Raw genomic sequence first — 13,775 nt, forward strand, 5'->3', positions numbered from 1 at the left:
ACCTTGTCTTTCCATCCCGGCTTATACATACATTCAACTGGTCCGTACGGTGCAGCCAATGATGACATTTATTTTCCAACCAGACTAGATGGAGGCATGTTCAACATCACAAGATTTAGAATGAAAACCAAGGTGAAAGAGCTGGCTCTGATGTTGCCCAAAGTGGGCCTCAGGGAAATTATGAAGAAGGTGTGGTCAGTGGATTAAAAGGGAAGGAGGAGTAAACAGCAATGTCTGTTCATGCAGCGGTCCAAGGGAAGGAAATGAAGCAATGCAGGGATCCCTAGGAAAGGACTCAGCCCTGAACCGGGTGATGACTGCACAGCCAGCTTGTGCCTCAGGATCAGGGAGGTCATCCCCACTCACTTCTGCTCCACCTGTCAGATGCATACACCTCTGGAAGCAAAGGTGGAAGCTGGGTGTCAACATGATTTTTCTCAGTAGGTGTGGGCCCTATGCCCTGCCCAGCAGACCTGTTCAGCCATGTTTTCCTCATGTCCTGCCCACTTCTGCAGAATACCTCCTTGGCAGGTCTGCTTGGCAGAGGGGAATGGGGCTGCAGCTCTGTGTAATGTGCTTTCTGTGTCTGCTGCCCTGAAGGAGGGGAGGTGGGTGTCTTTCCCTGGTGTACCCTCCAGAGACCTACATCCTCAACTTGGGATATCTATCTCCTTGATAGGCCAGGCATTTTCAAATGCACTGTAGCTTTTGTGCCTTACTTAAAATGCTCTAGGTACAGCACCTAAAACCTTTAATAGATTTCCACAGCTTGGCAAGACTTTCTTGCCTTGCCGCAGCTCTGTAGAGTAGGAGGCCAGGGGTGCAGGACCCTGCACGAAGCAGCCTGGTTGAGGCATGCTGAGACAGGGCTCTAGAGCTAGCTACGCCTGGTGGTAGCAATGAGTAATTACCACTTTGAATAATCTCAGTTAACTATACATGCAATAAAGTTGATCTTGGTAGGCTGAGACACAATACCAGTATGTCGTACATTTAAAACCCATAAAATGAGTTTTAAAACAGTCTAAAGTCGCCCACATGTACTGATGGCTTCGGAATGCTTAAAATGGCAAAAACCGTCATGTGTATAGGCACCCAGTGACTAAGCCTTGCCCTGCTCCCTTTCTTTAGGGAGAGGAGGAAGGGCAGGCCTGGCTCCCTGGAGGCTGGGGGAGGGTCTAGCAGAAGGAGTGACCTGTGCTATCTGCCTGGGCCGGTTTCCAGCTCCTGAGCGCTCCCTCAGGGAACAGGAGAAGCTGGTTCTCACTTCCCTTCACTGAGAGGAGGCTCGAGTCTTCATCCAAACAGAAGGTGAAGCAGTAGGTAGGGTCTAGGCAGTGTCTTCCATGCAGGACAAATTTGATAAGCTTCTGGATATGAGTAACAGAAATGGTGTGACAGTTAAGATTACAGAGTCATGCATTTAACTAATATGCAGGCTATAAGATGGTGGCTCATAGTTTTTGGGTAGCAGTGTGGGAATGTATTAATCTACTGTAGGATTACTATGAGCCACAAGTGCAAAGCTCCTGTGAAAAAAACTGATGCCGTTCTAGGGAATATAAGGGAAGGTATCATTAGCAGAAACAGGGAGGTACTAGTGCCATTGTAAAACACATTAAAAAACCATTGAGATCACTGTGTACAAGTACAGTTTACTGTGTTCTCAAAAGACGAATTGCACTGGACCAGGTGCAGAGAAAGGCTACTAGGATTATTAGGGAAATGGAGAAGAGCAGCATCACTTGGCTTCATAGCAGTAGTTTTCAGGTGGGATGCTGGTGCCTTGAGACCCTTTTGGGGTGCTCCAGTATGGTGCAGCCTGTGCGGCCAAGTGGGACTGCCCTGCAAGCCCAGTACGCAGCCAGAGCAGGAAGGGCAGCAGCATGAGTGTGGGCTCCTGCCTCCAAGGCTGTAGATGCAGGTGCGGAGAGGAAGAGCTGTAACTGCTGTGTTGGTTGGAAAACTCTCTTTATACACAGTGCATCTCCACTAGGAGGCAGTAATATCCTAACTACGTTGTGTTCCACTGCAATAAGTGGTTACGTCCTTTATCTGTCTTCTTGCCTCTTGCAATATGTGTGCTATCAGTATAGAAGTTAAGGGCGGAAACCACTGAAGACTGAAATGCCAGGCATCTTTTACCACCTCCCTCATCTATTTTATCAAATTAACCGTACTTGGGTTGGCTGCATAATCACTGGAACTGTCTGCTTTGTCCTCCCTAATTGTCCTCTCCCTAATTGTCCTCCTGACAAATAAAGCAGGAGCTCCACACAATGCCCATCCCATACTGTTGTTGTTATGAGGCAGAGTGGGGAGGAGGGGAAAATGGTTGGCAAAGGAACTCTGGTTTTGTCACCGAGGTGGGAGAGATTGAAAAGTTTCCCATCCATCCTGTACTTGATGCTGATGCCATGTGGCAGACAGTCATGGATGAGCACCTTGGGGTACTTGTACACATGATGCCATCACCTATACATGTGACAAAAATGTCACTTTGTGTGGCTTAATGGCATCACACTGTACACGTGCAGGAGTTTTGGGGGTATTAAATGAGTTTGCATCAAAGAGATTAAAACTACATCCTGATGTAGGTTAGTCTGTAACGATGCATTGCAGTTGTTAGTCCACTTGCCCCCCTTCTACGCTTCTCCCCTCCCCCAACCACAGGGCACTGGAAAGGAGGGAAGGCTCTGCTGGAAAATAAAAAGGATCAGGACCCTCACTGTAACAGGGATAGAAACCCCTAAACTGAAGTGGTGGAAAAGCCATGTCATGTGTCCAAGCACCCGTGATGACAGCAAGGAAGATGGAAAACAAAATTGGTTGACACCAGATCAAATGGAAAAGGGCTCCATAGCAGAACCACTGCTCATGTGTCTGGCCCTGACTCAGTGGCAGATGGCCTGCAAGGGTTCCAGCGAAGGCCATTCTTCATGCTGCCCCATCAGCTTCATCCTCAGGCCCGTTGTCCTTGAGCAAGCAGCACTTTCAAGGAGGTGCCCTTCATTTCAGGGTAGTTGCAAAACGTTGTTCTAACGGTTATCAGCCGATCTGCAGAAGTGAAGTAAGCAAAGAGATATGGCCCCAAACGGGTGCATGGGGAGGGGATGAAGAAATGATGGTTAGTTCCTGGAACCTGCAAAATGAAGCAGGGACCAATAAAGGATTGGCTGGTGCTAGACGGCTGTGAGGAGTCTTGACTGGATCAAAAGGGGAAAATCATAAACCAGCACTGCCTGTTTGCACAGTGATCATAGGGAAGACGTTGGAGCAAGGCAGGGGACCCTGGGAAAAGACAGCCCTGAACATAATGATGACTGCAACAGCTGGGCTGTGCTCCAGGACCTTGACTAGTCCCCAGGCCCTGTCTGTTGTAGAGCAACAGCTGGGAGGTGAGCTGCAAGAGGGCAGCAAGCATGGCCACGTAGGCAAAGCCTCTCTGCTGGGCTCAGGAGCTGAACTAGTGGCTCACAGCCCTTCATGAGAGACTGTGCAGGACCCCTGGCACAGCTTTATGAGCACTCGTGGTGCTCTGTGAGGTGCCTGAGGACTGGAAAAGGGCCAATGTGGTTCCCATTTTCAAAAAAGGGAGGAAGGAGGACCCACGAAATTATAGGCCCGTTAGTCTTACCTCGATCCATGGAGAAGCTCTTTGAGAAAATTATCCAGGAGCACATCTGTGAGGGGCCAGCAGGGGAGATTATGTTTAGGGGCAACCAACATGGGTTCATTTGAGACAGGTCCTGTCAGACCAACCTCATCGCCTTCTACAACCAGGTCACAAAATCCTTGGACTCAGGTGTTGTGGTAGACATAGTGTTTCTGGACTTTAGGAAGGCCTTTGACACTGTCTCTCACCCCATTGTCATTAAAAAGTTAGGCGACTGTGGCATTGATGACTACACAGTCAGATGGGTGGCAAATTGGCTGGAAGTCCACACCCAGAGAGTGGTGGTGGACGGGTCATTTTCAACCTGGAGGGATGTGGGCAGTGGGGTTCCCCAGGGCTCGGTCCTTGGGCCCGCACTGTTCAACATCTTCATCAGCGACTTGGATGAGGGAGTGAAAAGCACCTTGTTCAAATTCACGGATGACACTAAGATGTGGGGAGAAGTGGGCACGCTAGAAGGGAGGGATAGGCTACAACTAGATCTGGACATGTTACAGGGGTGGGCAGATGAGAATAGGATGGGTTTCAACACTGACAAATGCAGGGTGCTGTACTTGGGGAGGAAGAACCAGCAGCATACCTACAGGCTGGGGAACTCCCTTCTCATCCACGCAGAGGCAGAAAAGGATCTTGGAGTCATTATTGATTCCAGGATCAACATGGGCCGCCAATGTGATGACGCGGTCAGTAAGGCTAACCACACCTTGTCATGCATCCACAGATGCATCACGAGCAAGTCCAAGGAAGTGATCCTCCCCCTTTATGTGACACTGGTCAGGCCGCAGTTGAAGTACTGTGTCCAGGTCTGGGCGCCGCACTTCAAGAGGGATGTGGACAGCATTGAGAGGGTCCAGAGGAGGGCCACTCATGTGATCAGGGGGCAGCAGGGCAGGCCCTACAAGGAGAGGCTACGAGACCTGAACCTGTTCAGCCTCCACAAGAGAAGGCTGAGAGGGGATCTGGTGGCCGTTTATAAACTTACCAAGGGGGACCAGCAGGGAACGAGAGACACCCTGTTTCCCGGAGCACAACCAGAAGTAACTAGCAATAATGGCCATAAGTTGATGGAGAGGAGGTTCAGGCTAGACATCAGGAAGCACTACTTCATTGTCAGGGAGGCTAGGATCTGGAACCAACTTCCAAGGGAAGTGGTGCTCGCTCCTACCCTGGGGGTCTTCAAAAGGAGGTTAGATATTCACCTAGCTGGGGTCGTTTGACCCCAGTACTCTTTCCTGCCCATGGCAGGGGGTCAGACTTGATGATCTGGTAAGGTCTCTTCTGACCCTACCAACTATGAAACTATAAGATGGTACAGCCCCATTGTGTCAGCTCTCCTTGGGGTGGTAGGAAGCAGAGAGCAGAGGCCTGGCAGAGCAATGCCCACAAGGCTCTGCCAAACTCACTGGACTGTCTTTTGAAACCTCTGGGGATTTGTGGCCAGCAAGCCTGTTGGGATACTTCCTCAGCAGGTCCCAACTGTGGAGTAGCACAACAGCAACAGCTCAGGCACATTTTGAGAGGCTTTAGCTGGGTGGCACCTGTATGTCTGTATAGTGCTGATGTACTCCAAATGGGGAAAGCATGCCATTAGGGTATGGCTTGAAACAATTCACATATACATCTGTCTTTTTTCTTCAACCCCAAAAAAGTGAAATTGGCTTTGGGCAAATTGAAAGGGCTTCTCCTTGGTTTGCAATGGACAACTGAGCTAAGCTGAGCAAGTGCTGAGCTCCCATAGTGCTTGGAAGCTCACAGTTGGACAGGTGATGAGCTGTGCAGAGCTCTGGCCTGCCAAAGAAGAGTTGCAACATTTTGTACTAGAGTTTTGTTTGTTTTTTTATCAGCCACTCTGGAGATCAGAGATAAATAAGAGGACATTGCCCAAGTGGTTGCATGTGTGTTTGGGAGTGAAGACATGGTGGTCACTTTTGGGGCATTGCAGAATGAAACAAGGATCAAGAAATACTTGAGCTGGACATAGTGGGGGTGGTTGTGGTGATGTTGAGTTGGTTGAAAGGGGAGAATGAATGTGCACCATTGTCTGTTTGTTCAGAGGTCAGAAGACAGGAATTGGGGAAAGGCAGGGCTCCCTGGGAAAGGAGACAACCCTGAACCTGGGGATGCCTTCAACAGCCGATCTGTGGCCAAGAACCAGGAAACACCGGACCACTCACTTTTGCACCACCTGCTAGACTTGCACACTGCTGGAAACAAAGGGAGTGAGAGCTCCTTTGCAAAGTCTTCCCGCACAAATTTGGCTTCCCCAGCATGTGGGCCCTGTTCATTGCCCAGCAGCCCCCATATACTGCCTACTCTAAGGGACTGGTTCTGACTCTCCAGTGTGTGTGACACTGGGTTTGCATCTCTGGTAATGGGTTTTCTGTGCCTGGTGCACTGGGGTGGGGGCACAGAGTCTCTCCCAGGTGTTTCCCCCCCAACACTGGAGACTTAAGTGCCAGGCAGCTGGTCACCTGATGGTGAATGAAGCAGGAGCTTCACACAATGCCCATCCCTCAGTGCTGTCCTTATGAGGCAGGACAGAGAGGAAGGGAAAGTGGCAGGAGAGGAAGGTTTGGGACTTCAGCAAATTTGAGACCACCTACTGCCAGCCTGCTGCTACCTTTGTCTTCCCCCTGCCTCGCCCTCAGTTGATGGAGGTAAGAATCTGTATTGTGCTGTTGCAGGTACCTCAACAGGCTCATTCCTCTGTTTTGTGGTATAAGGGAAACTACGGTCCTGCTACTAAGAGAGAAAAAATAAAGGCAACCTGCTCTCAGGCAGTAAGAGGAGGGCTAGCTGCAAAGTGATAGGCTGGTGAAGCCCTTTACATGAGAAGTAGCTTTTACTATGCTAGTAGCACAGACATAGTAGTATAGTAGAGCAACCTGGGGAAGCGCGTAAGACCCTCTGCAGTGCCAGGTCTGCAGCTATAGGCTATCCTGAAGGGTAGAAGCAAATCTCATTAGAGAACAGCTTCAGAGTGGGCAGGGAGTCACCTGACCAGAATGGGGTAGGGTTATGGTGACATGTAAGTCAAGGCCAGAGCCAGAAGCAGAGCAGTCACTCTGGGCCTGGAAGCTAAAGGTGAAAGAGCTGTGTAGTAGGGGGACTGCTGATGAGAGCTCGCTAGAGATCCTGCTGTCCCTGAGAGATGCCAGTCTGGAGCTAAGGGCTGGCAGAGGTTGAGTCTCACAATGGATGGGGATTTCAGGGAGCCAGTGTGCTAAGGGAATTCAGTTGCAGCCAGGGTGCTGAGAGTGTAGTTAGGGTCCGAGGGCTTCTCTTTTTCGTACGGGTTTTATCTGGTGGTTTAGGTGGGACTATAAATGAGTGAGAGGAGTTCCAGTGGTGCCCAGAGGGGCACATGGCAGTCTTGAGCCCGGCTGGAAAGCAGGGTCTTGATGGTGACAGGAGAGAGAGAAAAGCCTGGGCGAGGCAAAGCAAGGGTTAAGGGCTTGTATTCCACAGGGAGGAGGAACAGGGCTGGTGAACCCAGGGCAGTTATACACATGCATTTGTCTGTTGCAGTGCCTGCATTGGTATAAATGCCGAGATGTGCATCAGCACTGAGAAAATCGTGGTGGTGTGCTTTTGAGCTAAAATACCTTTGATGTGTTTTAGTTCAAAAGCTTGCCACCACCATTTTCTCAGAGCAGATGCGCATTTCGCCATTTATACAAATGTATGTGGTGCACCCTGGGGGGTTTTAAAAGTGGCCAGCGCTGCTGCCCAATCATGTCTACATATGACTCCACAGCCCAGAGGAGGGTGGAGCTTGACGCAAGGGGCCCACAGCCTGGGAAGAGGTAAGAAGCAGGGTCAAACACCTTGCCCAAGAAGGGCAGAAATAGGCCTGTAAAGAGCCCAGCAAGGGGTAGAGGTTGGGACCAGAGAGCCCCCGACCATGGAAGAGAAAAAAGCCCGAGGGGGCGAGACGAGGGTTGGAGCCTGAGGAGCCAGGCCCCATGCAGTCAGTGCAGGCCAAAGGGACCAGTCAGAGCAGTGGGAGTGTAAACCGGGAAGGTCGAGGCCCCAATAAGGCAGTAGAGACCTCAGGTGGCCTGGTGGGGTGGGGCAAGGTGCCACTTAAGTGATGAGTGGAAACAGCCGTGAGGCATGGGCACAGCTGTAGGGCAGGTTTAGAGGGTGTGATTATCCCATAAGGAAGTGGGTGCCCTTGTGGGGCACTTGTCGGGCCCGAGTGAGATCTGTGAGTCAAGAGGCCAAACGACAACTGGCTCTAAGGCCCTTGGGCTGCATCTCTTTCTCAATTCCCTTAATGAGGTCAAGGCATGGCAGGCGACAGCAAAGGGAGGCTGCCTTAGTGGGGCCAGCACGAGGTGTGATGATTGCCCCTGGGGCAATGGGCCTCTTACATTGGTTTGTAGACTTGTCTCATGTCTCTTTTTCTGACTTGGGAGGTAGTAATATCTTACCTCAGGATGTCAAAGATGTGGCTTGTGGGCTGGGTTTCATCTGTGGAGCCCCACCATCCGGCCCCCAGTGCTGCTTGTGTCGTATCAGGCCCACACTGGGCACAGCATGTGGCTGTAGCATGGGCCAGATCCCCTTCTCCCTGCCCCAGACTACCTGATCCAGTGGCCACTCTAGCCAGTCTAGGATGCACCCTGCAAGTGGCACCTGTGAGTGCTGTGTTCAGTGTGGGTCCCCGACTGCCTGAAGGGGGTGCTGTGAGCAGCACGTGTCTGAGCAGGCAGCCAGAGTTGGAGAGGGCTGCCGCTTTGAATGAAGTGTGGACTCTGCGGAGTCTCTCCCATTTCCACCTGCGGGGACTGGAGGAGAGTGGGGCCCACCTTTCCTACTTGCAACACACTTGCTGTGCCAACCATGTAGTGCCCTGTGTCTGGACCCAGTAATCTTGGCTTGGCTAAAGCTTGTTGTCCATCCGGTAATAGGAGACACAGGGAAAATCCCTGTGTCCCTTGGGGGTTTGTTATGGTGGCTGATCACTGTCAGCACACCGGTGGGTCACACTCAGGAAGGTACTGAGGGTCCAGCTAGATTTAAAACCGACATCCAATAGGCCGAATTTACAGCTTGTTTGGCAACTGGCCAGCGATATTTAATAAGGAGAGAACGGGCTTCTTTGGAATGAGTTTGGAGAGCTTGAGGTCATGCAATGCAAAGCTAAAACCCCTCTCAGGGAGACTTCTCCTTGTCAGAGCTGCCCTCAAGTCAGCTTACTTCACTGTTATGGATCACCCTGCAAGTTTATTAATTCAGCAAGAAGCACAGAGTTAGAAATGTGCAGCTATCATGCACACAAGCTACACAACGTTTCCTCACTTTTGAAAAAGCATTGAAATGAGTCCATCAGACCACGCATCTGGCAACGTGGCCTTCACTGGCCCCACAATGAAATGAGCAGATTTACTGCTACTGATTCACATTTCAGCACCTAACAGCTCCACTAAGAACAAGAGAAAATATGCTCTCCCCGCCCCAGTCCCCTCACCCCTGCACAGTGGTGGAAGGGTCCCTGCCTGGCTGGCTTCTCAGGCTTTGCAGTACTGCCAATCCTTTGTCTGACCTCCAACATAGCACCACTGGTAGCTGTAATCATGCTTCCCACAGTAGTGGTGCGGAGCGCAGCAGTAATCCCAGTTCTGCTTATAGTCTGTGTAGCACCAGTAATAGCTTTGGTGATAGAGGCCACAAGGGAAGTCAGCACGACACTGGTGCCCTTTCACAGTCACAGATGAATACTGAGGTGAGCAAGTTGCTGTTCCCCCATCTCCTCGCGCACACTTATAATCTTTCATGCACTTCTCAGTACAGCAGTAATCCCAGTCTTTATTGGCTGAAATGTAACACCAGCTGTATGGTTTTTCGTTGTGCTTCCCACAGGCCTGCCCGAAGCAACGGTAGCCTTGTGCTGAAACGTCAGAGCCGGGAAGGTGTTTTTGTTTCTGGAAGGCGCACATTCTGCCTGAAGTGCCTGAAGTGTAAGCAAGTCCAGTGGCATCTGTAGCATGAGACAGCATACACGACAGGCTGTCCTGCTCGTACGCTTTCACAAACAGCTTGTGCCAATCTTTTGTGCTGTCGACCTCCTGAATAATCTCAATACTCCCCAGCTGCAGCTTGCCCTGATTCACATTTCTGCTCTTCATTACCTTGGTGGTCTCTTTGTCAAGGTTTTTCCTCTTGTCTGAAGGGAGGACCTGATGATACAAATTAAGTATCAAATCCCAGAAGGCACTGTACAAATCTTGTTTAATTGCTGATAAAACCTCCTGGGTTTTCTGGCTCTGGGCATTGCAGTCATCTGCCAGGACCCTGATGTTCTGAGTACTGTACATTTCCTGCAGCTTCTTGTTTAATTGCTTCACAGAGAAGAAGCGTAGCTTGGATTCCTCCTTGTTCTCTGCCAGGATGGCAAAGGAGAACTTGAGGTTGTTGTTGGCATTGTCACAGCAGACGGCTGTCCAGATATGGCTGGCCACTGCCACTCGGTTGTAGGTCCGTTGACGGTCCCATTCCTGGTCGTCCTTCTTGGGGATTTTCTCAGTGCCGGCAACAGCTCCCGTCACCAAGTATGCAGTTCCTCCCTCTTTGAGGCAGTTCTGTGTTAACTTGTCTCTCAGGCTTTCCTCCAGCTTGCGCCAGTGCATCTGATTCAAGCACGGCTCCATGGGAACAGCGTTGGTGAGGGTGAAGGTGGCCCTGCGGCTGCTGTCACACTGGAAGCTGTTTGGGTTCAGCTGTCCCCGGTCATAGTTGGTGTTTTCATAGTCCCTGCTGATGGCCTGAGTGGACTGCAGTTGTTCTAGGGTCAGTCCTGAGTCTTCTTCTGTTCTCATCTCTGGGATCCAGTGTTGACCTACCAGCTGATCCAACACAAAGAAGAAGGGGCTCAGAACCTCTCCTTGCCCTCTTCCTTTCTCCCTGCCTGTCTTATGGCCTGGGACCACTGCCAAATAACAACCATCTCCTATACCAGATAGGAACCCCTCCACCACTCCGGGGATATCAGCTGTCCCCTCACTTTTCTTTTCCAACCCAATGGGGTATCACTGCACTGTACCCACCTCACTTAGAGTCACACATCCTTCCCTTCCCCCTGCTTTCAGCACCCTCCACATCCCAACAGCCTTCACTTTCACTCTCTCCCAGGGCCCAGCCCTAATAGCCCTTCTTCTCTCTTCCACCTTATGCTTTTACATCTCAGTTTTATCAGGTTCCCAAGCAGCTCTGCACCCCACAATGCCTGGCCCAGTGTGCTGGGACTGACCTGTGGCTCCACGAACCATTTCTGCTTTTTATTTGGCTGTTTTCCACATCTCTTCAGCGTGTATGCAGACCAGCGTGGGGTGCGGCCTTCCTTGTCATACAGGGTGGCAAAGTGGTAAGCCTTTTCATTCTTCTGGCAGATCTTTGCTGTGTGTTGAGTGTTGAACCCCTCTGGCTCAGCTGTTTTGTATAAATATTGTTGGCAGTTAATGAACGATGATCCCACCTCAGCCAGCGCCAGCCCAGCCCACAGGGAGACACAGCCCAGCAGCACAAGCAGCCCCATGGCTCGGAGAGATGTAGGGCTGGTCCCTGCTTAGCTGGTATTTGTAAGGACCCTGAGGAGTATCTGGCTACACGTGACACTTGAGGAAGGTGGCGTAACCTGCAGGCTTCCGTGTAAAGCAGCATTTCTCAACCCATGGGTTGTGACCCAAAAGTGGGTCGCAAGAATGTATGAAAGGGTCACGGACAAACTTTTTAAATGGATTATAATAGCATCATAGAGGGTTGGCAGGGACCTCAGGAGGTCATCTAGTACAGTGGGTCTCAACCTTTTTTGTACCAGGACCCATTCGTAAACATTGATCGCCAGTTCCCACGCAGTGCCCCTCATTCCCAACCCACTGCCTCTCCATTCCCAGGCCCCAACCCCGCAATGTGTGGGGCAGGGAGTTGGTGTGTGGAGCCAGTTTCCCATGTTTTTCTCCTTTAAAGGAGAATCCATTTTTAAAATTTGTTGATCCATTTTTAAGTTTGTTCATGACCCTTTCATATATTCCTGTGACCCACGTTTGGCCCATGAGTCACGGGTTGAGAAACACTGATTTAGTCCAAGCCCCTGCTCAAACCAGGACCATCCCCAACTAGATCATACCAGGCAAAGCTACTTCTAGCCAAGTCTTCAAAACCTCCAAGGATGGAGAGCCCACCACCTCTCTGGTTAACCTGTTCCAGTGCTTTACTACCCGCCTTGTAAGAAAATTCTTCCTAATATCTAACCTAAATTTCCCTTGCTGCAACTTGAGCATTCTCCTTTAAACGAGAAAAAACATGGGAAACAGTGGCTTTTTCCTTGCAGGCTGGCAGAGTTTTAGGCTGCTTGGGGGTCCCCATGCCCCACCCGCACCCACTATGCCATACACAAGCACCTCAGCCCCATGCCCTAAGGGGCACAGGTCAGAGGGCCAGGAGTGAGGGGCACTGGGTGGGGACTGGCCATTGATGTTTACAAGTGGGTCCTGGTACAAAAAAGGTTGCGACCCACTACTGTAGAGCATTCAGAAACCAATGTGACATATCAAGACTCTAGCAGCAGAAATTAAATAGGTTTTGGGTTTGAGAGCAGCTAGCTACTTTGCACCCACTGTGCATTGCTGCCCTCCTCTCCCCTGTAGAATAGGAGTGACCAAACCTCACTGCAGTGGGGAACCAGCTCTCCCGTGGTCTTGGGAAGGCGGGGTATAGTACACAGGATGTTGCAGAGAGCATGAGAAGCCTTTTTCCAAAAAGTGGAGATATTTTAGGTCAGAGGGTCTGGAAGTGTGCAGCTGAGGGGCAAGCAGAAGGTGCACCCCACTTTTATACATGTCCTAAACGCCTGCCCTTGCTGCAGGCCCAAAGAGCCAAAATATTGTGGGGAAGCCTCTGGCATATGTGCTGGTCTCAAGAGTGACCAGGGAGAGACCCCACCCCAGCTCAGCCAGCCTCACAACTTTGTACCTATGCTTCACATGTGTGTTTGAGCAATGCCAGGAGCAGGCACCCCCATCAGCTGTGGGAATCAGGCTTCTTATACTCTGGGACTGGGCCCAAATATAACTATCCTGGAGGCAGGTCAGGAGCACTTACGAAGCTAAATTTAACTGCATTTGTGGCAGTTTGGGTCACCTGGGCAGCTTTTAGATCCTATCCCCATGCAGGATTTGCTTTGCCCCCACGAGCACACATACAATGGATCCAGTGTGGACACTTCTGCTCAGTGATCCCCTCTCTGCAACAGTGAGATGGTGCAACTTCACAGGAAAACTGAGGTTTGCAGGGGTTTGGTGGCAGAGGAGAAAGTCAGTCTCCTAATCAGGTGCAGGGCATTCCTCCCTCCAGACCCCAGTAGGGAGCTGATCATTCTGCCAGCATCCTGTAGTGCTAGGCTTCCCGAGTTTCTTCCCCTCCTCTTCTTCCCCAAGACAGCCCCTCTCCAACTCATGCCCAACTCCACTACTGGGGGACTGCAGACCCTGCTTTGTATGTGACCTCACCTTTTTAAAACCCATGCTGTGGCCCGCATTTCAAGACAGGCACCCTGGAAACTGGAGTTCTTCAATGCAACACAGTGACTCGAGCAGTCACTCCCCCATGACATGAATGGACTCCCTTCACAATGTCTTTGTCTGCAAAATGCTCCCCCAGCTGGAGGTCTGTGGAAGCCATGCCCCTTTTCTCCGTCTGGGGCAAGGAGAGCACTTGGCAGTCCTCCCAGAAGAGCACTGGAGCCAGGCCGTGCATGAATGGAGGGTGGTAGAGATTGCAGTCACAGGAACCAGGGTGCTGACAGGTGGTCAGGAGACTCTCTCTTCACCTAGCTGCCACCTGGCAAAACTCTGGGCCTCTATTACCAGAAGGGTCTCACGCCGGCCTCACAGGTCTTGTGTGTTTCCAGGCAAAAACAACCACCTGGGTCTGGTAGTACTCACTACCACCCAGGCACACCCACTGTGCCCACCAGCATGCCGTGAAGCACCCAAAGGCACATTCAGCTGTCTCCCAGCAGGTGTTCATCCAACTCTGTCTTGACAGTCACAAGTCCAGGTTAAGGCTTCATGAACCGGGGACATTCAGCCTGATT

At 51.0% G+C, this 13,775-nt stretch overlaps 1 protein-coding gene across 1 annotated transcript; it reads right to left on the reverse strand.

Annotated features, from left to right (window-relative positions):
- Positions 1–8,894: 8,894 nt before the first annotated feature.
- Positions 8,895–11,216, reverse strand: LOC112548719 (endonuclease domain-containing 1 protein-like). The gene is made up of 2 exons (XM_025195285.1): positions 10,932–11,216; positions 8,895–10,527 (listed from the first exon to the last, which is right to left on the reverse strand). The coding sequence occupies exons 1-2, from the start codon at positions 11,214–11,216 to the stop codon at positions 9,193–9,195; spliced, it is 1,620 nt and encodes a 539-aa protein (XP_025051070.1). The 3' UTR covers positions 8,895–9,192.
- Between the last annotated feature and the right edge of the window lie 2,559 nt (positions 11,217–13,775).

The sequence above is a fragment of the Alligator sinensis genome, unplaced genomic scaffold (assembly GCF_000455745.1).
Source record: "Alligator sinensis unplaced genomic scaffold, ASM45574v1 scaffold1483_1, whole genome shotgun sequence".
NCBI lineage: Eukaryota > Metazoa > Chordata > Crocodylia > Alligatoridae > Alligator > Alligator sinensis.

Excerpts from the sequence above, each read along its gene's own strand:
- LOC112548719 (XM_025195285.1), bottom strand. The coding sequence starts at position 11,216 with ATGGGGCTGCTTGTGCTGCTGGGCTGTGTCTCCCTGTGGGCTGGGCTG. Across the intron at positions 10,528-10,931 it reads AATGGTTCGTGGAGCCACAG|CTGGTAGGTCAACACTGGAT; the intron begins GTCAGTCCCAGC and ends GTGTTGGATCAG.